The 27,726-nt window shown below is 43.3% G+C and overlaps 1 protein-coding gene and 1 long non-coding RNA gene across 23 annotated transcripts; both read right to left on the reverse strand.

Moving 5' to 3' along the window:
- Window positions 1-959: 959 nt before the first annotated feature.
- Window positions 960-1,776, reverse strand: LOC119310762. Its single transcript, XR_005150745.1, has 4 exons — window positions 1,707-1,776; window positions 1,556-1,611; window positions 1,295-1,343; window positions 960-1,090 (listed from the first exon to the last, which is right to left on the reverse strand). It is a non-coding gene; the product is annotated as an uncharacterized LOC119310762 (long non-coding RNA).
- A 10,746-nt stretch (window positions 1,777-12,522) lies between these two features.
- Window positions 12,523-27,270, reverse strand: LOC119349299. 22 transcript variants are annotated; one of them, XR_005169323.1, is made up of 7 exons: window positions 27,134-27,270; window positions 26,794-27,041; window positions 23,316-23,459; window positions 18,483-18,591; window positions 17,978-18,346; window positions 17,769-17,873; window positions 13,106-13,611 (listed from the first exon to the last, which is right to left on the reverse strand). XR_005169323.1 is itself a non-coding variant. In XM_037617321.1 (3 exons), exons 1-3 carry the CDS (start codon window positions 17,988-17,990, stop codon window positions 15,117-15,119), a joined length of 519 nt encoding a protein of 172 aa, XP_037473218.1. In that variant the 5' UTR covers window positions 17,991-18,384; the 3' UTR covers window positions 13,106-15,116. The 22 variants fall into 22 exon arrangements, 1 of the variants encoding a protein (XP_037473218.1); XR_005169324.1 differs by having other exon boundaries at window positions 13,106-13,289; window positions 17,962-18,346; XR_005169322.1 differs by having other exon boundaries at window positions 17,962-18,346.
- Between the last annotated feature and the right edge of the window lie 456 nt (window positions 27,271-27,726).

Genomic DNA, 27,726 nt, shown 5'->3' on the forward strand with positions numbered 1-27,726 from the left:
TCAAGTGGTGCTTACAAAGCCTCATGTGAAGCCCCCACATCATCGAGTGAGAACAAGTCAAGTGGTGCTTACAAAGCCTCATGTGAAGCCCCCACATCATCAAGTGAGAAACAAACCTTCAATGAAGAATTGAGCTTAATGGTGAAGAACTTCAACAAGTTCAACAAGAGTAGAAGCAAAGAAAGAAGCTCCAAGTCAAGGTCCTACAATGACAAAAGATCTTCTAGTCGAGAGCGCAATTGCTACAATTGTGGGAGACCCGAACACTATTCCAACTAGATGGTACCCCGCGCGTTGCTGCGGGAATTTGTGGGTAAGAGTTGATGCAATGATAAATTTAGCTGGCCTGCTTGCCCTAGAGCTTGGTGGTTACGTCTTCCATGCTTGGTTAGGTGATGTGGTTGTTGGCTATAGTACAGGCAGAGTGCATCTGTAGTATGATTTAATTTACTTGCTAGTTGATGTAACATTTTGGCAGGTTTGTACATATAGATGTACTCAAGATTTCGGAAGCAAATTCACGGAATTTGACATGACCTATCCTTATTTTTTAACCATTTGCATATGCGACATGAAAATATTATATATTGACAACAATTATAGTAAAATATACATAATCATCTCAATAAAGTGCATAGCATACCATATACTCCACATTTAGACTTGATAGTTGCATAAGATAACGCATATATCACTACAGTAATAACTAATAAGAGTTTGATTGTATTACACTTTAAACTACAATATAAATAATTTAAATAAAACGCAATGCAGTTCAACCCATATACAGTGCAAAAGATGAATCCATATCTCAGTACATGCATAGTATCATCGAGAAGTAGTTGTAATGAGAGATTGACTGGATTAAAATTTAAGACACATACAACTAATTTAAAAAGAAGGCAGTGTAGTTCATTGATGCTTGCATGTGTGCTTGACGATGTCCTGCATGCTATTAAAAAAAGAGCTCTGTGGATACGGTTATCCTCATTTTTTTGATAATTTTGTTTGGACGGGAAACTGATAGTACCTTGTTGTTTATTGTTGTTATCATCTCATCCTTCTTAGTTGTTCATTGTCACAATGTTGTCTGCAATGTTGTTTGATGACAAAAGTAAGAACGGTGGATCTTATATTTGGAATGTGATATAAGATGTCATGTACTTTTGCTTATGCTTTTTAACAACCTGAAGATGAAGTTCTGTAGCCTCAATATACTTTTCTACTATGGCATGTCAATATTGCGTTGGTGTGAAATTCCATGGCAAAAAGAAATATTGTTATATGTTCTTACCTCTCCTTGATTGTGGTTTCATCTTCTGTAAATTCAATGATAAGGGTACCTGTAAACACAAATCAACATTTAAATGTGATGCTGAATCTGAACCGGTTGATTTATAGAGAGTTCTAAAATTGTTACTTATTTGGTTATTCTCGGTGTGAATAGTTGCGCCTTAGTAAGAGGTAGGTGTAGTATTGTTTGAGTTATGTATTGTTTGGATAATCGGACTGTAATATATAGCTTGTGACTTCCATTTTGTGGCTGATGGCAAACCTCTCAATACTTATCGCTGAAGATGGTTGGGTCACCAGTTCTTTGCTTGGAGATGGCTGGAAATATTTCATGGTTCATGTTAGTCTTTTATAGTAAATAAGGTTGATATTAGGAAGAAATATAATCGGTCAATGAATAGAATTTGTCTAACCTTTGTCGAGGGCAATATTTGTGCTTTGTTGACCGAGAAGCTTTTCTTTGGGACATACCTTATGGGGAACCTGTACATCGAATCAATCTTCATTCCATCAAGTATAACATGGAATATTTGTAAGGACAGGGAAGTATAGTGAATATCATACTTTGATAAGCGCCAAAGAACCTCATTTGGTGTAACATAACGACAGTCTTGATGCTTATCTATTACATTGATTATTTCATGCGATGAATCAGATGAACCAACATTGGAATCCATTTTCAATCTGGTACAATAAAATGATTTTGTCACGTACTTGAAAGGATATTTGCACATACAGTACCATCAGTAAACCTCTATTCCTAGTAGTGTAGAATACTGACGTACCAAGCTTTGGAGTATATATAACATTAACCTAGAGAAGTAGCACTTGAAAGGCATAATACTATTTTATCTGAATGGCATAATCTTCGGTTGTCTTTCGACCATGGGAATGCCGAAATTCTTTTGAAGTTTCCTTGCTTACTTTCTACCAAGTATTGATTTGCTCTCTACACTCCATAGATATTCTGTGAGGAACTCGAACGAACACTTGTATAGTAGGTAAATAACGCACAATTCTTGTCATCAAAGTAAATGAAAATTATGACATTTTATATGACTAATTGTACGGTACCACAGCCAACAAATAAGTGTATGACTAACTGAGGTTCATCAAGCAGTGAACTCATATAAGAGAGGAGAGACAGCGTACCGATGGAGTAGCAAGAGACCTGTAACACCGAGCAGCTTCGGATCTGGAGCTCAATCTGACATATTCAAAAGATTAATTCAAATAGTAATTCAGTGAGGAGAAATTTGTGTGTGTGTGGAGGGAGCTCAGGGAGGGGGGAGGAAGAAAACAGGAAGCGTCACCTACCACAGTGCAAGCCTGTTCTGAGAGTAGGACACGATTAGATCGATGATGACTACAGGACATCATCCTTTTAAAGATGAAGGCGACCACTTGTCAATTAAATCTGCAATTTCTTCCGCACTTCAAGATAATTAAGGGTGGGGTAAAGAGAGGCGATAAATGGTGCCGTTTCTTGCATTTGTAGCTGCGGTTTCATGGGGCGAGGAAGAGAGAGCGGCGGCTGCGCGAGGAAGAGAGGGCAGCAGCGGCTGCGCGTGGAAGAGGAAGGTTGGGCGTTATCCTGCGGACAGGATAGAAGCACCGAGGAGAAATGAACCCAGCCGCAGGCCTGTAATACATGGGCTAGACGACCTCTACCTATTGGGCTTGGATACCCACAATGCAAAAAAGTGAGGAAACACAGCGAGGGGTGCTTGTTTTCTGTTTAGTCAACCAACCATGCTTTGCAGCGGGGGAACCGCTTGGCCTGCCGATAAAACCAGGCGATCGCAATGGAAGAAGCGCGGGCGGGAGCAGGTTGATTAGCGATGACATGGCGCTGCTGATGTGGATGCCTTGCATGTTGAGAGAAGTCATGTAGTGGGGAGCTCCTATTTAGATATAGTAGATGAGTGTACGGCACCCCATAAAAGAAGAGAAGAATCACCCAAGAGGAGAAGTAGAAGAGAAGAATCACCACCAAGAGAGAGGAGGAGTAGATATGATCGTTATGAACGAAGAACATCCCGGAGAAGCAAGGATTCGGAAAGGAAGGACAAGTCATCAAGGAGCTACACAAAACGAAGACATCAAGCTCATGTTGGTGAATGGGTATCCGGCTCCGACTTCGACAATCACTCCGAGAGAAGCTATCACTCCGACTCCGAATATACTCAAGATGAAGGTGTTGCCGGTCTAGCACTTGTGTCAACCAACTCCTACGACATATTTGACTCACCAAATGAAGGAATTGGAAGATGCTTCATGGCTAAAGGCCCAAAGGTAACACACCCCAAGTATGTTGATTTCAATAGTGATGAAGATGACTTGCTAGGTGATGATGATTTACTTGTTGACAACTCTAGTGATGAATACTATGATGAAACGTCAATTAATCATGCTAATCAAGATAAAACGAATGACAATGATAAGGAGAAGATTGAGCTTCTAAGTAAAGAACTAAACACTCTTAAGTTAGCTCATGAAACTATCTTAGAAGATCATCGAGAACTTTTAAGGGCTCATGAGAAGTTACGCTTTGAAAAGCTCAATCTTGAGCAAGAGCATGAGTTCTTAAAGGCAATCAATGATGATCTCCGTAAGAAAAGTTCTTCTTACATTGCCAAGCGTTTACTCTTATCTACTTACATGCCTCAAGTCAAGTCCACTAACAAGAACAAGAAGGATTCTTCCTCTAGTAGTAACAATAATCATGCTAAATCAAATGTTGTTACTTCTAGTAGTTCTCTTGATTCCACTAATGATTCTCTTAGCCAAGTTACACTTGAGCAAGAAAATAGCTTATTGAAGGGAATTATAGAGAAAGGTGTTTACAAGAGCCTTGCCGGGAGTAAGCAATTTGAGGAAATTGTACGCAAGGAAGGAAGGCACCGGAAGAACCAAGGTGTTGGTTTTGAACGAAAGTTCAATGCCAATGGAGTTGAGTGGGAAGAAGATCAATATCCCAAGACGAAGTTTGTTCCTCAGCAAGAGAAGTATGATCCTACTTCCTTCAAGGGGACACAAGCTCAAGATGATCTTCCACCACAAGACCATAAGCAAAAAGGCAAGGACAAGCTTCAAGAGGAGATTGATGCATTTGAAGAAGCTCCTAAGGCCTTGGTCAAGTCGGTTCCCAAGACTACGTCAAGTTCTACTTCATCAAGTACGACTACAACTCCAAGGATTCCCATCAAGATGATGTGGATCCCGAAGAAGAAGAACTAGAGAGTTCTTGAGGGTGACTCCGCCAACATATTTCACTCATATCTTTTTGGCAACAACAAGTGCAATCAACTTCCACATCTTGCACTAGTTCAAGGAGTCACAAACCCTCTTGTTGGTAAGACAAGGGACAAGGTAATCTAATGCTTTCATAGACATCATCTTGTGTGTGCATCACTCTATGTCTATGGATATCCTTGTTTGTTCCTTGTGGGACTAACCCGTGTAGATATTGAAAGTGCAACTCACTCCAAATGATTGCTCCAAATGATCTACATCAATATTGAGCATCCACATCTTCAACACCTACATGAAGTCATCATCGACAAAAACCAAGGTTAGTTTATCCCTCTAAGGGGGGATCTCACATCTAGGGGGAGCTTAACTCTAAGAATTGAGTCAAAGCAACTCTAATGGTGTGAACACATCAATGCATTATGTAAAAGTGGTAACCCCACTTGAGCTTAAAGGATGAGTACGACCTATGATCAAATGTTCTCATTTGACTCCTAAGTCAATATACTCATATATAGATGACCTAGTCATCGCCAATTGTTTGATAGATGCTAGAATTGTTTGTGCATGCTTTGCCACATATTTCATTTGCCATTTTATTGTGTGAGCATGTTGGTTGCGTATTTTACTCATTCGAGGACATCCAATTGTTGGTTTGATTGATTGGTTTCATTTTTTTTCAAGTGGATGGACAAGAATGCCTAAGAACCTTCTCTAGCTATCTATGCTTTTTTCGTCTCAAACTCTATTCATGCTACATCACAAAATTTGATCAAGTCAGATTCGAACCACTCTGTGTGAGGAGCACTCGGAGTCCTCGATTCATCATAGACTTAAACTTCCAAAACTTCTTTGTGTGTTTCGGTGTGACCGATTCCTCCATTTCGGTCATACCGAGATCACTAAGTCGATCTAGGTTTTCAATCTCGGTGCAACTGATTTGAACCTTTTGGTCACACCAAGTTGTTGTAACTGTATACAGTTATGCATCTCGGTGCCACCGAGTTGTTCCACTCGGTCACACCGACAGGGTCGGGCTATATATACTCACGGGCAAAATTTTGGAAACTTTCTCCAAACCCCTTTGCCCGCGCATAGCTCGCTCTGCCTCCAGGGTCTCCGGATCATCTTCCTCGTCGCCAGCCGCCTCCAGTCGCTGGTCTCCGTCGCCTCAACGAAATTCACCCCCGCCGTTGCCGCCGTAGTGAGTTCATCGCCAAGCTAGGGTATGGACTCGATCACAGTGCTATCCCCGTCCGATTCCTAGCACATTGTGTTCATCATGATTCTTGCCATGATTGAAACTACTCTATCCAGTCAAAACAATCCATACTTTAGTAATGAATTGAAAATTTAGGGTTAGGTTTCCGCCAAAACCATCTCGGACCCATCGAGTTGTAGAACTCAGTTCCACCGATTTGGCTAATGCCATTGCACAAGTGATTCTCGGTCTGACCGAGAATTGCAAATTGGTGTGACCGAGTTCAGGACTTTGTGAAACCCTAGCAGTCTCGGTGCCACCGAACTATGACTCGGTCTGACCGAGTTCACTAGTTTAGGTTCCAAAAGCTGTTTCGGTATCACCGAGTTTGCAAATCGGTTGATCCGAAATGCTTTCTATGGAAAACTAAAACTAAGTTTTTGACTCATTATTTTGCAAAAACCTCTGTATTTTGTGATGCTCATCCACTCTATCTCATCTATATCTATTCACAGGGTCAGCAGTCAGTGTTTGCAACATGTCTGATCAAAGTGACAGCCAGAACAGGGAAGAGGAGCAGGTTCAGATGAGTGAGGGCACTAGTCCCTCTAGTACCTCTGATGAGGGCAGCAGGAGCACCCCAAGCAACTTACCCAAAGCTGCCATCAGGGCCAGAAAGAAGAAAACCTCAGAATCTGAGGATGAAGACTATGTGGCTGTAAGTGCATCTAGTGCCCCTTAGTGATTTTGGTGTATTGAAGACTTATAGGTTAAGGGTCTAATGTGTTTATGAGTGTACACAGGTCTATAAGTCTATGAGGAGTTTGATATTTACAGAGAAAGTCGACCCCTAAAAATGAATATCTTCGACTGAAGATTTTGGTATTCCTGAAGACTTTCATGAAGACTTTGAAAGTGAAGAAATTGGTGTGTCCGTGAAGACTTGATGTTCATGCGAGGAATATGAAGCTTGAAGACTTTCGTTTTCATAGTTTTGTTTTTCTCCTTCTTGAGTCATAGGAAACATCGTACTGTTAAAGGGGGTCAAGGAAATACTAAGGAAACATTTCCATGTGATGCTCAACTCAAAATCCTACACCTACCAATCCCTTCGAGTGAAGCCATTGGAAATCTCATACAGTTCAGTCAATTTCTTCAGTGACAGAGGCGAAGTTCTTCTGGTCGTTGAGGAATTTGTTCTAACTGAGGAGTTAGGAATTTGCCAGTGCGGATTGCCTACACAGTGAGGAACATGATAGCCCTGAGGAATTTGAGAGTCAAATTTCTGACCGTTGCTGTGCTACGCGCCAGCTGTCCCAAAATATCTTATCCACATAACGGTCATATCATTGAAGGGCATTTATGTCTTATCATGTCGGGCTGCTCCCTAGGCTATAAATAGCCGCCCCCTACAACCACTAGCTGGTTGGCTGCTCCGAGAGAAACTGACACTTGTCAATTGAGAGCAACCTATCCTCCGAGGACTTTGAGCGAAAATCATCGAGTGAGGAAAAATCCAAACCCAAACACCCACAAACCCAAAGTGATTGAGCATCACTGAAGAGATTGATCCTGCGTGGATCCAACGCTTGTTACCTTTGAAGACTGTGCTTCTTCCATATGGTTAGGCATCATGGTCTAGAGCATCCAAGAGGAATTGTGGATCGCCGAGTGACCGAAGTCTGTGAAGGTTTGGAAGTCACCTGAAGACTTACTACGAGTGATTGGACAAGGTCTGTGTGACCTTAGTTCAAGGAGAATACGATGAGGACTTGGTGTCCTGAGCTGCGTGCTTAGTGACTGGGTGTCCGGGACTGTGTGTCCTCGAGTTTAAATACTCAGCCGCTCCAACCAGACGTACAACTGAGACAACAGTTGGAACTGGTCTACCAAATCTTTGTCTTCACCAACCTTACTGGTTCTATTTCCTCAACTCTTTCATTTCCTCATTATTGTGTTGAGTGATTGTTCATATCTGTGTTTGAAGACTTTGACTGAAGACTTTCTCAATTTCCTCAGTTCAATTTCTTCAGTCTGTTTGTCTTCATCTTGTGTTATCCTGTGTTTACGCTTTCTGTACTCTGTGTTTGTCTTCATTTCATCATGATGACCATGTGTGTATTCTGTCATGCTTACTTCTGAGTACTTATTCCGCTGCAAGTAGTTCTTCGCTAAGGAATTTCCTCACCGGCAAATTCCTTAGTGAAGAACTCATAAAAATCGCCTATTCACCCCCCCTCTAGTCGATATAACGCACTTTCAGTGGCAGTAGAGGATGAGGCCACTTCCAAGAAGAAAGTGCTCAAAAAGGAGTATGGCACAGCTGCTGCCATTAAGCCTGGTATGAAGACCAAAGTACCTGCAAAGAGAACTCCCATGTCTAAAGTCAGAGCCTCTACTCAAGTACCTTTGGAATCTCAACCCATAGAGGCTGCTGCAGAAGGGAAGAAAAGGAAGGAAAGGGTCAAGAAGACCATGGCCAGAGTTGTTGGAAAGCCTTCCATGATGGAAGAGGAAGAGGAAGAAGAGGTTGCTGCACCAGCACCCAAGGCTCAGAAGCTTATGGGTGATGCTATTAGGTCAGGGGTTGCATCATCAAAGCCCAAAGAAGCACCCAAAGCTGCCTCCAACCCAAAGACGGCACCAAAGAGGAATACCAGAAACATATCTGCTGCTGAGAAGAACAAGGCCCCAGTGCCTGAAACTGCTGCTGAAGAAGAAGAAGATGAAGAGCATGTTTTGAGAAACTTGAAGCCAAAGATTCTAGACCACAATGATGCTCATCCTGTGGCTGAGAACATGAAGCTGAGAAAGGATGCAGGCCTCAGACAGTGGAGGTTGTCTGATCCCTATGCTATCAGGAGAAGGACTGCTGTTGACTACAGGTTCCATACTAAGGAACATCAGGATTTTTATGAGACAGTACTGTTGGGCAAGAAGCCTATAGTTTGTGACATGAGGTGGGTGGACTGGATCTACATGAAGGAAAATGAGGAACACTATCCTGTAATGTATGACAGTTTCAGTGCTTGTGGAGTTGTAGACTTTGTTGGGCAGAAGCTCACAAAGTGGAATGATAAGCTCATTATGCAATTCTACTCCACAGCACATTTCTATCCAGATGGCAGGATAGTGTGGATGTCCGAAGGTACAAGGTACCAATCAACTATTGAGGAATGGGCAAATCTGATCAATGCACCTAAGGAGAAGGAAGATGACTTGGATGTCTATGCCAAGAAGAAGATGGATCACAACACTATGGCACATATGTACAGAGATATCCCAGATGCTGCAGTTGAAACACATAAGTTTGGATCTATACACTATCTTCTGTCAGGACTCCCAACTATCAACTGGATCCTCAGGCATACTCTATTGCCCAAGTCAGGTGACCACAACATGATAAGAGGCCATGCTATAAACTTGCTACATTTATTTGATGTGCCACAGAAGTTCAAGGTCATGAGCCTCATAGTTGAGACTATCAAGAGGACAGCAGCTGAACAGAAGAGAAGTTGTGGGTATGCCCCACAGATCCAGGAGCTGATAAACTCCAAGATGGGCACAGGCACATACTTGCTGGACAAGGAACATTTTGTTATCTATCTAGACTTTGAGGATAACCAAGTGGTTATGAATGAAGATGAGCCATCTTCTATGCATGCTCAAGCCAAGAAGGAGAAGGCAAGGACAGAGAAGGCTACCAAGATGCCAACAATGGAAGAGGCATCTCAGTACTTTCTGAAGAGCAAACAGGATCATGGAGCAGAAGTTCTATAACTTGGATGTGAAGGTAACTGAGATCCAGTCTGTTATTGAGCAGCTTCAGGATGATATGCAGGAGAGGAAGGGCAAGACAACCACAGATGCATTTGCCAGAGTGCCTAGAGCTCAGAGATCAGCTGTAGTGCCAGTGATAGACACCAAAGCCACTTGATCTGCACCAGCTACAGCTCCTACAGCTCCAGTGCAACCAGCTTCAGCACCCACACCTCCAGCTCCATCCACATCTACCGAAGTCTTCGTCCAAGGAGCCATCTCTACACCACCACCTGAAGATCAAGCCTGAGAGTCGATCTAGTGCTATGCATTTTCTATGAACTTTTTGGTAACTTGTTGCCAAAGGGGGAGAAAAATGTATAGATCATAGGCTTCGAGAGAGAGTGTTGCCTTTTGTTCTCTCTTGCTTTGGTGGTTGAACTTTATTTGCTTGTTTGAGATACTCTATGTCTGTGTGATACTTGGATGATCATGTGTTTGATCATATGCTACATTTATACTTGTTAAATGACATTATCTCGTTTATCTCTATATGATCATTCACTTTGCTTGGTGATGAGTGCATGTATTCAATTATTATCATTTTGAGCGCTCCACCAAGATGTATGTGACATGGAAGAGTTACCCATGAGCCTAACTCCTTGTGCATTTGCAGTCCAAAGCAAATCTTAAACTATGCACAAATATAGGGGGAGCTCTTGCTTATCACATACTTCTCAAAGCGACAATGTTTTTCTCTCTTATTATCATCTGTCGAAGCTTTGATCTGTATGTTGTCATCAATTACCAAAAAGGGGGGGATTGAAAGTGCAACTATCCCTAGGTGGTTTTGGTAATTCCGAACAACATATAGCTCATTGAGCTAACATCATTCCAAGATGAATATTTCAGGAAAAGCTCAATGAATGGCATGGCATGGATGAGAAAAGTGTATCCCTCAAAATGTGAAGGAGAAAAGGATTGGATCAAGCTCAAAAGCTCAAGACTCTACATTTTATATTTTAGTGATCCAAGATCACATTGAGTCTATAGGAAAAGTCAATACTATCAAGGAGGGATGAGGTATTGCTTAATGAGTTTCTTGCTCCACAGTGCTTAGTGATATGCTCCAAAACCCTCAACTACTTTCTCATATCCACATATGACCTAAACCAAAAGTCAAACTCGGCCCTACCGATTCTTTCTACCCGGCGCCACCGAGTTCAGATGTCATAGCCACTGTCACAAACCCTAGGCAAATCGGTCTCACCGATAGGGATCTCGGTCTCGCCGAGATGGGGTTGTAATCTCTCTATTTCCCTTCGTAACGTTTCGGTACCACCGAGATGAGCGATCGGTCCCACCGAGATTGCAATGTAAACTTCCTGTTTCCTTTTCGTAACATTTCAGTCCCACCGAAATGAGCGAACCGGTCCCACCGAGTTTACCTGACCAACTCTCTGGTTAGCTTATTACCAAAATCGGTCTCACCGAGTTTGTGTAATCGGTCTCACCGAGATTACGTTATGCCCTAACCCTAATCATATCGGTCCTACCGAGTTGCATGTCGGTCCCACCGAAAATCCTAACGGTCACTAGATTTGCTGAATCGGTCCGACCGAGTTTCCCAATTCGGTCCCACCGAGTTTGGCAAGTTGTGTGTAACGGTTAGATTTTATGTGGAGGCTATATATACCCCTCCATCTCCTCTTCATTTGTGAAGAGAGCCATCAGAACAAACCTACACTTCCAACTTGCTGTTTCTGAGAAGGAACCACCTACTCATGTGTTGAGGCCAAGATATTCCATTCCTACCATATGAATCTTGATCTCTAGCCTTCCCCAAGTTGCTTTCCACTCAAATCTTCTTTCCACCAAATCCAAATCCTGTGAGAGAGAGTTGAGTGTTGGGGAGACTATCATTTGAAGCACAAGAGCAAGGAGTTCATCATCAACACACTATTTGTTACTTCTTGGAGAGTGGTGTCTCCTAGATTGGCTAGGTGTCACTTGGGAGCCTCCGACAAGATTGTGGAGTTGAACCAAGGAGTTTGTAAGGGCAAGGAGATCGCCTACTTCGTGAAGACCTACTGCTAGTGAGGCAAGTCCTTCGTGGGCGACGGCCATGGTGGGATAGACAAGGTTGCTTCTCCGTGGACCCTTCGTGGATGGAGCCCTCCATGGACTCGCGCAACCGTTACCCTTCGTGGGTTGAAGTCTCCATTAACGTGGATGTACGATAGCACCACCTATCGGAACCACGGCTCAAAAATCACCATGTCTCCAAATTGCGTTTGAATTCTCCAAACCCTTCCCTTTACATTCTTGCAAGTTGCATGCTTTACTTTCCGCTGCTCATATACTATTTGCATGCTTGCTTGAATTGTGTTATGATTGCTTGACTTGTGCTAAGATAGCTAAAATCTGCCAAAGACTAAAATTGGGAAAAGGATAAGTTTTTATTTGGTCAAGTAGTCTAATCACCCCCCCCCTCTAGACATACTTTCGATCCTACAAATTGCATGGTGTAGGTAGTTGCCTAATTATAAAGTTAATCATTATATTGTACTCAGACAATCAAGAGAAAAAGGACATTTAGATTCCACTTTCACGATGCGCGTCATAACTTAGCACGCCACATTGTCCCATTTGTATGGCCAGTCTAGCAAGAATAATGTTTAACTAGAATGAAAAGCGCGCTTCGTTGCGCTCGTGAGCTTTGATGCCAATGTGTGTGGAATTTTCACCACCACTTACTCTAATGGCGTACATTCCAAGCAACCCAATGAAACCACTAATAGGAATTATTTTAAGCACATAGTGTTGCCTTGTACACATCTCACATAGGTTATTTTCCTACGTCGTGTACCATTTCAACTTTTTTTTGGTATTTGATACAAAATTGAAATTGCAAATGCAAAAGATAGATTGTTGCATAATCAAGTTGAGGTGGCTTATTCCAGAAATCATGAAAGCCAAAGCAAAATGCACCTTCCTAAAATGGCACTAATCATTGAAAACAATAAGACCAAATCACAAGGGTTTCCATGGAACAAAATGGAATATGAATTATTACAACTAAACAACGCTTCATCCTTTTCTGATTTCATTGTGTAAACAAAATACATAGTGCTTGGTAACCTTCAACTTGTTCCTATCATGTGCAGACAGATAAGCAACAAAACAAAGGGAAAATATCATTTGTTTTGCACTCCCTTAGCTTGCTCTTGATTACGCTTCTCATCCTTCATTACCTCAATGTGTTCTGGTGAAGTTCAAGGAAATTGACAATCAAAATGGGCTAGTTGAGTTTATGAAAACTCCCAATGCTTCGTATCCGTTCACTTATACAAACAAAAACACACAAGGGCGACATGAATCCACACGAGAATATTTTGTCCTCGCCATTTTTTTATAAAATTGCTTGTGTTTTGTAGGTTATTTGTCAACACAAATATAGTTGATGCAAATTTTCCCAAAAGAACATATTTGAGATTAACTACCAACGCAACACCAAAAAACATATTGGACAGAGTACCCCTGAAATAGATTAGCACACTATGCAAATCAATTTAAGTATAAGACAACGAAATCCACAAATCAACTAAAAGAGTTAGCCATTACACATGAGACTAAGTAGATAACACCTTGCATGATTCTTGATTCTTTACAACCGTAAACAGGAAATAATGATGAACTACAAACCAGATTGAACCTCTTTGCACAAGAAAGAAAACAAACACAATCTGCAAGTCATTCAACTCCTTCAGTGCCTTAATCCATTCTGCAGAATAACATTGCAAGCTAAATACAAACAACATACCTTAGTACAATTGAATTAATAATCAGGACAATAATGCAAGCAAGTCTATAAGAAAATCACAACTGCAAAACTAACAACTATGGTAAAGCACAAATGGCTACATTCTCTAATCTACCTTGCATGGAAGCAAGAAAAGAGTGACCAAAACACACATTATATCTGACCATGGTCAAAATAACATTACTCATTTCCACACTAATATCATGGTGTTGAAAATAATATACAAGACTGTTGAGAGCAACACCTTCAAACCTCTACACCTTTTTCTCGAACACGCACCAAACTGCATGTTTAAACCACCCGATTTGTTAAAATGAAATAATGCATCTCTTCGTCATATAAACATGAGATCGCATCAGAACACAATACAAATTTGAACATCTATAGCCAATGATACACTCAAGATGCGGGAAAATCTCACATTACAAATTAACACTTAACATATTTTTGGCACTCGGGCCACCATGTTGCACCATGTGAAATGTGTAAAATAAATGCAAAGAAGAAAAAACACTTTTTTCATCTAGCATCACAAAGTGATAGCATGGAAGTTCATTTTCATGCATTATCTTGTGGACAAACAGTAAACAACACTTCACTAGTTTCGTTTAGTTGTTGGTTCCACTAAGAATTGATTAGAGTCTTAATCTTTTTGTGTCGGTCAGAGGTATTGTAGATCACATGCCGAAGGGACATATATGGTTCTTCCTGTTTAGAAACTTATCAAAGTTATTAGCGTCAAATTTGATTTTCTAGACGCATCAAGTACATTCTTCAATTTGTCTATTTGTAACTTTCCATATCACTAACCGAAAATTGTCTGGAATCGAGTTATGAAAATTTGAGAAAGAGTTAGTAGTTAGTAGTCTAACTTTTAAAAAAGAGTTGGGATATGTAACTTGTCAATGTAGAATTTCAAGATAAGGAAAATGAGGGAGACATATTAATGAGAAGGCATTTTTTATGGGAGAAGACACTACTCGTGCCGCTCTGCACGAGCCCAAATATATCCATAAATCTAAAACCAATAAACCACCTAACCAACCAAAAAACAAGCCAAACCACAAAATCAAACAACCATAGAGTATCCACATGCCAATAGACTCTAATCCATCAAAATGTTATGGTACAGAGAAATAGACGCTATGAAATGCAGATTGCATATCAAATCAACCAACGGGATATAGGCCTATCTAATGAAAGGGAAAGGGAGGCAAACGATCGACATCACGACTGACAACCACTCCACACCGCTCGCTCCGAGGCACCAACCTCCCAATCGAAATAAGCGGGAAGAAGACCGACACTCCTAGCCACCAACACGCGAAGCCGATCGCTCTGACAACGCCTACCCAAGGTCACCAACCTCTAAACCGACAATCACCCCTCCACAACTTCGCTCCTACCCTCCATGTAGGCTTCGATAGAAGGAGGCACACAAAGAGCAAGAACAACAGTCGCCCTAATATTTTCCCTTCGACACCGACCCACGAAGTAGCGTAAGAGATGTGTGACTCACGAATACATCGAAACAAACCCCTATTCAACTCGAAGCAACCCCATGGTCTCCCTAACACCCGTGGCATATACACGCACCTCCCATTGACGAGCAGGACCCGCCGACGAAACCATACCTGCTCCCATACCTCCAATTCTAGAGACACAGATCTTACTTAACCCATTCAAAAGTGAGTGGCCCAATTGGAAATTGCAAACCTCAGTTAGAGCTAGTTTAGTGAAGTTATGAAAGATTGACATTGCCCTCCCCACAAATCAGCTACGGAGTAGTTAGCACACACACCAAAAAAAAATCTCAGCGCACAGACATTTGTCATCGCGCAACAACTCCCAACTTTCCCAAACCTGTGTTGCTAGGGTTAGAGAAGAGAGAATGGCGAGACTCCCGATGTTCGTCGCCTTTGCCGTCCGCCGCGCGGCCAACGCCACCACCGCCGCGGGGAAGGCCATCTGGGACGGGAAGGGGCTGCTGCTGGTCGGCGGCGCCACGGTCGCCGCCTGGGCCTTCCGCGCCGACCTCCGCCGCCTGGCGCACCGCCTGGCCCACCGCCTGTTCTCAGACGACGGGTTCTCCGGTCGACTCGACTGGGGTCTCAGGTACAGGCTCTTCTTCTCCTCCTCCTCCTCCTCGGCGTCGAGCGCTCCCTTCTCCTCTTCCTCCTCCCCTCCCTCTGTTTGGCAGGGCACAATACTTGAGCGCAATCATTTTGTGCAGGGTTAAGGGACGGCGCGAGGACAACAGAGGGGCGAGGAGACAGCTCGGGCAAGCGCACCAGTTCTACACGCGGAGCCACGGGGGGGCGGGCACCCGCTGAATCAGGTATAAATCGATTGGAGGTCGATCTGACTGTTTGGGTTTTCTGCGGTCGTAGAGGGTGTGCGTTCGGTTGGAGGTGCAGCGGTACGAGCCTATAGAACAGATCCTAAGTAAGCTCGTGCGTTCGGTTGGAGGTGGATCTGTCTGGTAAATCGGTTGGCGGTCGATCTGTCTGGTAAATCAGTTGGAGGTCGATCCGTCCGTTTTTAGGTCCTGCGGTAGTAGAGGATGTGCAAGTTGGGAGTAGTCTGCCTGATGAGAACAGCATAAACATATATACTTATATGTTATAAAAGGAATTATACCAGATTTAGTAGTAATTTTCGTGAACTATGCTTACTTTTTGGTTGAGAAATGGCGAAAGCTAAACGTAAAAGGGACTGCAAGGTTGAATTTCGTTGAATTAACGTGGACTCGAAGTTTGTATGTAGACCTGAATTTTGTTTAATTCTCGGCCCCTGTCCGCAAGCTGCCGTGTGACTTTAGCTGTTTAGTAGAGCAGTAGGCTATAGGTGGACGCTCAGCAGTCATTGTCTACATCTGGGGTTTGTATGTACAACTTTTCTGGGGTTGCTTGATGACAGAGCTTGTAGGAACCCGCGACTCTACATCTGCTTATTTCAAATGGTTTCCCTAAACCAACAATCTCTAGTTCGGCTTCAGATTCCATTTGCTTTGTATCTCGTTTTGCTTCATTTGCATCTACAACCGAGTGGCAGCAATTCTGAACAATGATCCTATTCTTTTTGTAGTATTTGAGCTAGATTTTACAAGAATATAACATGTTCCTGGTTTTTTCTGATTGAATTACTATTCAGTTCATGGTTGCATTCTTTGTCAAAAAGAATAATTACCCTGCTGAATGCATTATGATAGACTATTACTCTCGAAGAAATTACTCCCTCCGTCCCGTAATGTAAGACGTTTTTTGACTCAACGTCTACATTATGGGACGGAGGAAGTATTTGTCATAATATATGATGCCTTTGTGACTCACTCACCAGATCTTTCATTGGAGTATGTGTTTCCCGCTTTGCTAAAATGTTTTTACTTGAAATATTCACGAAACAGAGCATTGTGGCTGCATCTTTTTTCTAGTGGCTCACCCATTAATTGAGTGGAACAGGTCTTTCTTACCTATTAACCTTGTTTGTTTGGCTCTGCTGGGTCATTTTTATTGTGCATCTAGACTGATACCTCTGCCATTCATTATGTAATGTTTGGTTACTTCTTTAGGTTTTTATGTTTCCCCTGCAGAGTCCTCAGCAGATACATTGTTAGTCGATCTCATTTTCGAGAATTGCCTTTAGATGACGACTGTGCCTCAAGGAGAGACCAGTGAATGATATATACATAGCGTTTTCTGGGTTCAGCATATAGCCAAGAGGGTACCTACCTACATATTTTGGCTGTAAAAGGTTTCCAGTACACACAGTTCTGGGCACTTCTAGCTACTAAGTAGGGTGCTTTTAGCCTTTAAAAGATGTCATATAGTGAGCTATCCCTGAAATGTTAGTGGTGGGTGTTACTAAATATTTCCAGTTTGTGCCGCTCATGTTTATTTCTACGACTGTTTACAAAATCAATATAAAAGTAAATTCTTGAACAACGGTGAAGACTGCACCGGCAAATGAGATCAAGTCTCACAAACAAATAACGAAAGCCCTATTGACCTTCTAAATGATTTGCCAACATTTTCTCATTTGTGCATTGGCCAGAGTTACTGATCAACTTTTTATACTTTGCAGGTTATCAGAATGGGTGAATACCGAACAGAGGGTTAGGCATAAATGGAGATACACTTTCGGTTAACAAACTAGTGGTTTAGTCTGCTTATCATCTTTGAACCGTCGTCTATTGCTGTTGAATCAGTGCACAGAAAACTAGTGTTTTCATCCTGTTATCATCTTATTATCGCTGAATCTGAGACTTATGACGTCGTCTATTGCTGTTGAATCAGTGGACAAAGGTTATGATATATATGATGCCAGGATGGAAATTTTTGCAATAAATCGTCGTCATCTGTTGCTGCTGAATCTGTTTGTTTGAGATGCCTTATAGTAAAAATCTTGCTAGCTGTTTGGTTGTGCTCTGTTTCACATTACCTTTTTTGTTTTGAGCTAAGGTGTTGTTTGGTTTGCCCCTGCTGGGGATGCCAGCTCCTGGCCTGGTTCGTGTCCTGGAGCATCCAGTGGTAGCCCGACCAGGACCTGTCAAAGCAAGTGATTAGCCTGGAGGCGCGGCAGCTGCCCTAGGTCCTAATTCAGTTTAGGCAAAGAGGGATAGCTAGCAGCAGACATCACAGTAGTGGTACTTGTTGGCTGCATGGGACACGGCTCAGTGTCAGCTCTGATGTCCTTCCCACCATGGCTGTAGTCTGTAGAGCTTGCTTGAGGGAATTTGCTGCCATGTGTGACAGGTGACAGATTGTCACGCTCTCCACACCAGCTTTCCTCGTGAAATTCTGGACGTCCCAACTACACTCTGTCGCCGTCTGGTACGATGGGTTGCGCCTGGGTTAATGGCTGGATGGATATGTAACAGTAGAGTGAAAGTGGATATGTAACAGTAGAGTGAAAGTGATCAAACTGAGAAACGTCGTCAGGTGGCACTACCATATATGATCGACATTTTCAGATGCCTATATTGGTGAGAGCAGATCCCTTCAGAGCTGGGAGTCATTCTGTGACCAAAAGGGTGATATGAACAAGTGCAGACAACCAGAACATCAAAAAACATGTGTGTTAATCAAAGGAAAACAAATAATTGAACTGCCAAACCAGGTTTGAAATTGTACTGTGTGATAATAGCATGAGTACCTTTTTGTCGACACATCTCCTCCATGAACAAATTGACGCTGGGCTAACCGGCAACAATTTCCATCTTGCAAATACTCAGTAACCGACATGCGGGCAATGAGCTTTACCGCTGCACAAAAATTCCGGTGATCAATATAGAATTCAAGATCAGACATACTAATGGGAAGGCATTTTTTTATGGGAGAAGACACTACTCGTGCCACGACGCCCAAATATATTTCCATAAATCTAAAATCAAGAAACCAACTAACCAGTCAAACCACAAAATCGAACAACCCTAGAGTATCCACATGCCAATGGACTCTAATCCATCAAAACGGTACGGATAAATAGGCGCTGTGAAATGAGAATTGCATATCAAATCAACCAACGGGATATATGCCTATCTAATCAAAGGGAAACGGAGGCAAAAGATCTACCTCACGACTGGCGGCCACTCCACATCGGTCGCTCCGAGGCACCAATCTCCTGGTCAAAAGAAGCGGGAAGAACACCGCCACTCCTAGCCACCAATGTGTGGAAGCCAGTCACTCCGACGACGCCTACCCAAGGTCGCCAACCTCTTAGCCGACAGTGGCCCCTCCACAACTTCGCTTCTACCCTCCATATAGGCTTCGATGGAAGGAGGCACACAACTTCGCTTCTACCGCGCGGACCTTCATCGCCTCGCCGCCTAAATCTTTTCCCTTCAACACCAACCCACGAAGTAGCGTAAGAGACATGTAACTCGCACGCATACATCGAACCAACCACACGCCCTATTCAACTTGAAACAACCCCATGCTCTCTCCAACACCCGCGGCACACACGCGCACCTCCCATTTACGAGCAGGACCCGCCGGCGAAACCATACCTCCCATACCTCCAATCCTAGGGACACATATCTTACATAACCCATTCAAAACAAAGTGACCCAAATTGAAAATGAAAACCCAAGCTAGTTTAGTGCAGTTATAAAAGGTGGGCATTGCCATCCCCACCCCACAAATCAGCTACGGAGAGTTTGGAGGTGTTTAGCAAGAAACAAATCTCACCCGCACAGACCATCCCCTCCCAACTTTCCCCACCTCCTGTTGCTAGGGTTCGGGAATGGCGAGGATACCGACGCTCGTCGCGTTTGCCGTCCGCCACCACCGCCGCGGGGAAGGCCATCTGGGACGCCAAGGGGGTTCTCATCGTGGGGGGCGCCGCGGTCGCCGCCTGGGTCTACCGTGCCGATCTTGGTCGCCTCGCCGACCATCTGTTTTCACAGGGCCGCACCCACACTCCAGAGGATAGGGATCAGAGGTGACAGCTTCGTCTCCTCCTCCTGGCGTTCGTCCTTCTCCTCTTCCCCCTCCACTCCCTGTTGGCTACGAGGGCAGGGCACAATCCTTATGCGTGCGATTTGTGCAGGGTGAGGGCAAAGCGAGCGGCCAACAAAGGGGCCCGGAAGGTGGTGCGGGACGCGCACGGACTATACTCAAAGAACCACGGCCGGGCGGGCGGACACTGAATCCAGGTATAAATCGGTTCGAGGTCGATCTTTCCGTTTGAGTTTCCTGCGGTCGTACAGGCTCCCTGCTAAATCGGGTCGGTTAGAGTCGATCTATCTGCGGTCGGTTAGAGGTCGATTTCTCTGTGGCAAATCAGTTGGAGGTCGAGGTGGTAAATCGGTAGGGGATCTCCATGTTGGTGTGCATGTTGTGAGTAGGCTGCGTGATTGGAACACCATAAAAAGGAATGAAGCTGAAGAAAATTGCATCGTTTCTCTAAAAAAACTGTATAACTGATGCCTTATGTTTGCTTCATCCCATTCTGATATGACAGTCCTTAGTTTATTTGTTTGTGTGCACTGCACCTGTATTGTATTTGCTGAAATTTGTTGAATTCGCATGAACCCGGAAGTCTGTGGACCTGAACTTGTTGAATTATCCGCCCCTGTCCACGAGCTGCAGACCTGTTTAGATCACAAGTAAGCTGTAGATGGGCGCTCTTTACTGGAGTATTTCATTGTTCTCCCTGTAAGATTTTTGATTCAAGGGGACAGAGCTTGTAGGAACATGTGACTCTACATCTGCTTGTTGATCTGTCCAGATGTGCATGTTGGGAGTAGTCTGTGTGAGGGGAACAGCATAATAATAAACATGTATAAAGGATTATATCAGAGTTAGTAGTAATTTTCTTGAATTGTGCTTTGTTTTCCTGTTGAGAAATTGCGAAATCTAAATCTAAAAGGAACTGCTATGTTGATTTTGCTTTCTCAAAGCTTGGCAAGAAAATTGCATTGTTTCTCTCCTTTCAAACCGTGTAAATGATGCCTTATGTTTATGCTCTTTCCATTCTGATGTAACAGTCTTTATTTTATTTGTTTGTGTGCGTCTGCTGAATTTTATTGAATTCAAGTGGATCTGAAGTCTCTATATGGACCTCAATTTTTTTGAATTCTCTGCCGCAGTCCGCCAGCTGCAGTGTGACTTTAGCTGTTTAGATCACAAGTAGGCTGTAGGTGAGCGCTCAGCAGTCATACGACGCTTTTCCTGGAGTTGCTTGCTTGATATTCCATCAGTCTTCTCCCTGCATCTCGTTATTGCTTCATTTGCATCTGTAACCGAGTGGCATCAGTGCTGATTGCTGGACAATGATACTATAATTGAGCTAGTTTTTACGACAATATAGTCCTCCCTTGCCATATACCTGGTTGCTTTGTGATTGAAGTACTACTCAGTTCACAGATGCATTCTTTGTCAAAAAGAATACACCACCCTGCTGAATGTATTATGAGACTATTACAATAGAAGAATTTTTTTGCCATAATATATAATGCCTTTGTGACTCACCAGATTTCCCACATTGCTTAGATACTTATACCAGTAACATTCATGAATCCTCCCACAAAAAAAATAAAATAATGAATCTGATGCATTGTGTTTGCAACTTTTTTCTAGTGGCTAGCCCATTAATTAAGTGGAACAGGTCTTTCTTACCTCTTAACCTTGTTTCTTTGGCTCTATAAGGTAGCATGGAGTGGTATAGTCTTAGCTGCCTTCTATATAAAACAAAGACTACGTAAGGTGTAGATTCAAGTGATTGAATCAGTTTTCTGTGAAAAATCGAATCAGTTTTTACTTCAAAATATGCATCGTTAGTTGTATTTCATTCTCATACATTGCAAAATGCCAAGATACATGCAAGTTTAACCAACACTAAAAATTTGCATCAATGTGACTTTAACCAACTCTAAAAATCCTTCAAGTCAAAGGAAAGAGATTACAACTATCCTGTCAGAGATATTTGGTAGAAGAATCGAACATATTGTGGTTCACTACATCAAACCAACCTGATTGATTGTCTGTTACACTAAAGCAAGGTTTTGGAGGGTTGCAGCGTTGCATATTTTGGTTGTAATAAAAGGTTATAAAAGGTTTTCAGTATACAGTTCTGGGCACTTCTAGCTACTCAGTAGAGCGCGTTTAGCCTTTAAAAGGCTGTCATATTATCACATTGACCTGTGAGCTGTTCCTCTAATATCTGTGGTGGGGTTATTAAATATTTCCAGTTAGTTTTGCTCATGTTTATTTTTATGACAGTTTATTGTGTGATTAGATTCTTTGGTCCATATCCAACTGGTGAGCTCTATCAAAATTAATACGATAGTAAATTCTTGAACAACTGTAAAGATTGCACCAGCAAATGATATCAAGCCTCACCGACAAATAGTGCAAGCCCCAAATAGAAACATATAGGTTTAGTGGTGCACCAGTATAAGTTTAATGGCCTTCTAAATTATTTGCCAACTATTTTCTCTCATTTATGCATTGCCCAAAGTTACTGAACAAGTTCTTGTAAATTCTTTGCAGACTACAAGAGTGGGGGAGACATAATGGATAAAGGGCGTAAATCAAATGGTGATAAAAAGGCGTTGTACAAATGGTGAAAAGTTTTAGGTGAAGACACTAGTGGTTTAATCAATTTCCTGTTATATTGCTCAATCTGTGACTTGTGCGGTCGTCTATTTCTGTTGAATCCATGACTTGTGCCGTCGTCATCTGAAATTTTGAAATAATGATTGAGTGATGCCAACTTCAAATCTGTTTGTTGAGCTGGCTTATGGTAAAATCTTGCTAGTTGTTTGGTTGTTCTCTGTTTCACGTTACTTACTTGTTTTGAGCTAGGGTGTAAGCTATTTGGTTTGCTTGTGCTGGGGTTGACAGCTCCTGGCCTGGAGCCCCCTGATGCATCCAGAACTGTCTATGGTTCACGTCCTGGACCATCCAGTGGTAGCCCGGCCAGGACATGTCAAGGCGAGTGATGCCTGGAGGAGCGGCAGCTACCCTAGGCCCTAATTCAGATTTAGGGAAATGGATAGGGCCATGGCTGCATAGCCTGCTTGAGGACATTTGCCGCCAGGCGTGACAGGTGCCAGATTGTCACGTTCTCCACACCAGCTTTTTTCGTGAAACTCTGGGCGTCTTGCTGAGACGCTCAGCCACATCTCCAGAGATGGGTTTCACCTGGGTTAACGGTTGGATGGATCAGGAGCAAGATCCTCCCCTATGGGACGACGCTGGTCAATGCTAACACCAGAGCATAGATCTGATCCAAATCAAACAGAGAAACGTCGCCAGGTGGCATACCATACAAACGACATTTAGGTCGAGAACGCTTTCAAATGCATATATTGGTGAGAGCAGATATCATCAGAGCTGGGAGTCACTACTGTGACTAAAGGGTGCTATGAACAATTGCAGACAACCAGAACATCAAAGAATATCTGTGTTAACCGAAGGAACACAAATAATTGAACTGCCAAACCAGGTTGGAAATTATACTGTGTGATAATAGCATGAGTACCTTTTCTGTCCGACACGTCTCCATGAACAAATTGATGCGGGCTAATCCACAACAGTTCTCATCTTGCAAATACTTGGTAGCCGACACAAAAACTCCAGTGACCAACAAACGTTGAAGGGAAGCTCACACTCCACCTTTATTTACCTTAAAAAGGGATAACAAATGAGGACAAAGAGCTAGAACAAACGTAAATGAATTGGAATTCTACTAACTGGTTCCTCGTCATCCCTAGTTGAATACTTCCCTAATTTTAGCAGAATTTCATGATAATACGGTACCAAACAGAGAGGAAAAAGCACAGTTGGTGGAGGAGAGACTCAAGGAAAACATGACAAGACACACACAACACATTTTGGATTGTCACACTTGTGGATATTAGTACTTTTTTCTATAAATTTGGATATTACGGGTATTAGTACTTTTTTTCTATATTTGGTCAAACTTGAGCAAGTTTGATTTTTGGTTCATATACTAAGGTTGCCACCATTTGCCACACTTTTTGCCACACAGGCCTAAAAGGTTAGGTGACTAAAATTGGGGCTACACTCTGCTGCACTTGAGGTAATCTTGCCACACTTTTCTAAGCCAATGACATGTGAGATCTAGTTTGAATGGAACGAATCTTGCCACGAGTATGACTGCAAACCAAACAGGGAATTAACTAAGTCAAACTCGCGTAACTTGTGGCGTGCTAAAATTGTGGCAAGCTTAGCATCCCAACCAAACAAGTTATAAAACTTCCAAGTGTTTTGGAACAGATGAGTAGTGATAAAAATAAAGTCCCAAGGGCATCTCTAGCAGATCCCTTACAGGTTATATTTGAGGAGAAAAAAAATGCCGTTTAGGGCATAAAAGGTGCTGCTAACATATCCACTTAAACCAAAATTTCCTCAAATCTGGTTCCCCCTCCCACAAAAAGAACCTCACCACACTCTCTCAGTATTACTCTAGTCGCGGACATTCTCAGAAAAAATGGTACCCCCTCCTGCTGAGTTATAGCTTTCCCGGCCAATCCTGACGCCACCGCCCTTTGCCGCGCCGACAGTCGTCCTCGGCCCCGATGACCGACAGAATGGAAAGCCCCTCCCCGCCGCACCCCTAGCCACCCTCGTTGGCGACAAATTTGGTGTCACAAGCACCAAAACGACGGATGCAAGGGAGGAACATCATCAACACCAGTTCGGCGCCGGCATCTGTCATCACTCATGCCGCCATGACCAGCCTACCACCGTTGCCCAAGCCGCCGTCCGCCAAGGCGGTGGAGAGCACGACGACAACAAAGAAGAATGCAGCCTTCCCGACGCTTCCCCTTCGACCTCCCACAGCGCCGCCGACTTTCACCTCCGGCAGCCAAGAATGACTTGGATTCAGACGAGACCATGAGTGAGGCCGACATGATTGAGGATATGACCAAAAGTTTTTTCTTCTTGTTTTCATTTTTGGTTTGCAATGGAGTGATGCATGATTTCATATTGATTGCTAGGTTCTTTCTTTGCTTTTGTAGTGAACTACTGAATCATGAAGTTGTCGCTTTCATGGAAGAATTGAATGTAACACACAACCTCGACGACATTGACATGTCAATGCCATATGTGGAGGTGGTGGAGGAGGTCGAGATGGCCAAGGAGGCCCAAGTGAACAAGAAAAGGAGTAGGTCAAGCAACTACAAGACCGATGAAGGCGGCGAAGACAGTCCACTCATGGGGACACCTTGTCTAAGTTGTGTGGTGGCAGCGGCAGTGTGGTGCTGCCGACAGTGACGACGCTTGTGCTGTTGTGCATGAGGTCCATTTGACCTACGATGGCTCTTGGTCCACCATGTGTGTGTGTTTTTATATGAACTTGTTCATTAGGTGCCTTTTGGCATAAATTATGGTTATATTTGATGGATATGACGAACTTTATTTATGTCTGTAGTCGAATTATGATTTGTATTATTCGAATTGGTGTTGAAATGTGATGAATTCGTTTCAATTGTTTGAGCAATTTTTTTTGAAGAATTGGTAGAATAAATATTTTAGGATAAGGGATCTGCTAGATGAGCAAAAGTCATTCCCTAAAAAAATAGGAAAATGGAACAGGAAGACTTTTTTGACTTTTAGTATAAGGGAACTACTAGAGACGCCCTAACCCGTGTCCTGAAGTGACAAGAAGTACCCGTTTAAGAAAATTGATCATACTGTATCCCATTTAGCAGTCCATTTTCCAATTTGTATCCCACCTCGCGATTTGACACGGTCCTCACAAATGGAGCCCGCGTGCATGGCAGGTTTGGTTCGTGATTAGTTGCCACCGTGCAAATGTGTATTGTTTGGTGCCTCCTACGTGACTTTAAGCCCGAACAAGCTGGCAACCGAGCCACCAAATGAGCCGCAGTGATTTCTCTGGCGATTGCCGCAGTTCACGCTACTCTAACTCCACATAGCAAGCGTCCGGCAATAATACCGTTTCCGAGTGGCGCATGACTGCTTCGCCGGTGTTGCAAGCGGCCCACGCCTGCTACTGATGGTACGACTGGTGATGCGAGATGATGCATGCACAAGCAGACTAAGCCGGCCACCAATGCTGCGACCAGAGATGTGCTGCACAATGAGAGAGATGCGCCGACGCTATGCCTCCACGAGCGTGGCGACTGCTACTACCAGGGGGCGGTTGGCGGTGCTGCGAGCGGGAGAAGCAGTCCTACGGGCAAGGTGAGAGGGTGCGAGGGAGGACGACCCAGAGCAGGAGGTGCAGGCGAGGAAGACACATGGGTGCATGATCTGGTGATTACCATCAGCCTAATCCCACTGTGTGTGACATGCCCGATCGGCAGGCCGACGCCTGGCGTCTTCCACAAAAATACACTTGATTGTGTACGCGCCGTAGCCGGGGTACGAATTTACAGCTGAGGCTTCATTGGCCCGAGAAAGAGTATGACTGTATGGTGCACATCCCCGTTCTGAATACAAATATATTTCTGAAACAGCTCACGACAATATGTATTTACCACTACAGCAAGGTTAATATGCAGAGGCGAATATAGTGCTGAGAGCGGAATCAATAACAGAACAAAAAATTAGGAATTATTCATAGCTAAATTTTCTTTTATTTATTGAATGAATATGGAATTAATTTTTTTATATAAAATCTACAGTTTCATGTGTTGTATCTAAGTCAAACAACTTTTGTCCGCTTTCTTCAAACTCCTACTGGTGCACCAAAGTCGGGTGACTTGGAATCAACTCGGATAAACATGTAGAGATAACCAATGAACACCATAGCGCCAGATTTAAATCGAACAAACTGGCAGGCCAAATCTACAATCAGACAAGAAAACAACTAGGAGTTCGTGAACACGTCGCCTGACTATGAAATAGAGTAGCCTGTTCATAAATCATAATGAAGGGAGAGGAGGAAACCTCATAAGCATCGCAACCTAGAAAACCCGAAAACGAAGTCCTGTGAATTGCAAAAAGGAGAGGGAGAACTAACAAACCTTTGTGGACTATAAGGCACGAAGAATTGCTGCGCCCCCGCCCGAGCAGAGAGAGAAATCTGCAGGATTGAAAGAGGAATTAGGAACATACTCTAGAAGACAACATGAAGATTACCTCTGTCATAACCATGATGAAGAGCACTCCCTGAGGGAGGTAGATCTGCCGACGAGAAGAACCACGGGGTCGTGGCTGCTGAATCAGGCGGAAATAGACTAGGGTTCGTTCGTCCATGAGATCCGCATCGGGCCTGGATGGAGCGAGGGCAGAAGATAAGGGAGGGGGGAAAGAGAAACGCGGCACTAAAAAACTGCCTGTACGTGAGCAAAACGCGGCTCCAACCGAAACCAGCGGCTGCAGATGGGTCCGACCCCTTCGCGGGTCCATGTTGTCAGTGTCCACGGGGTACGTGCGTCGGTTGGTTCGTCTCAAGGCTTCGTTCTGACCGAGGTGCGATCTGAGATCTGAGCCCCCAATACCGGCACGGAAAGAAATTACGAGAGCCTCTGACGCAGCCGAGTACTATTTGTGGAGGGGACCGGCGGTGGCAGAGGTCCCATCGGCCCGTGGACATTTTCTCGTACCAGGTGCGAGAGAGAGTTTTGCACGCGTTTTCTTCCTTTTCCCTTTTATTTTATTTTGAGAACCGGCAGGTTTTTTTTTAGCACTAAAACTTTATATTCACCAAATAAGAGCAAGATCATTTACATAAGAATTCAGAATAAAGTCCGGGACAGCGTCCCAAGTTTCAGACTTGCTAAGACTAAAGCTATGCTTTGCTAAGCCATACGCTACCATATTCGCTTTTCTGCTACCATGAGTAAAACTGATGCTTTTAAATTCCATGGCCATAAGAGAACATTCTACTACTATTGGAACATTAATTTCCATGTATGCGTTTGGGTCAGATATAGCCTCCAAAGCAGGTGCTTATT

The sequence above is a fragment of the Triticum dicoccoides genome, chromosome 1B (assembly GCF_002162155.2).
Source record: "Triticum dicoccoides isolate Atlit2015 ecotype Zavitan chromosome 1B, WEW_v2.0, whole genome shotgun sequence".
In the NCBI taxonomy this organism is placed as follows: domain Eukaryota; kingdom Viridiplantae; phylum Streptophyta; class Magnoliopsida; order Poales; family Poaceae; genus Triticum; species Triticum dicoccoides.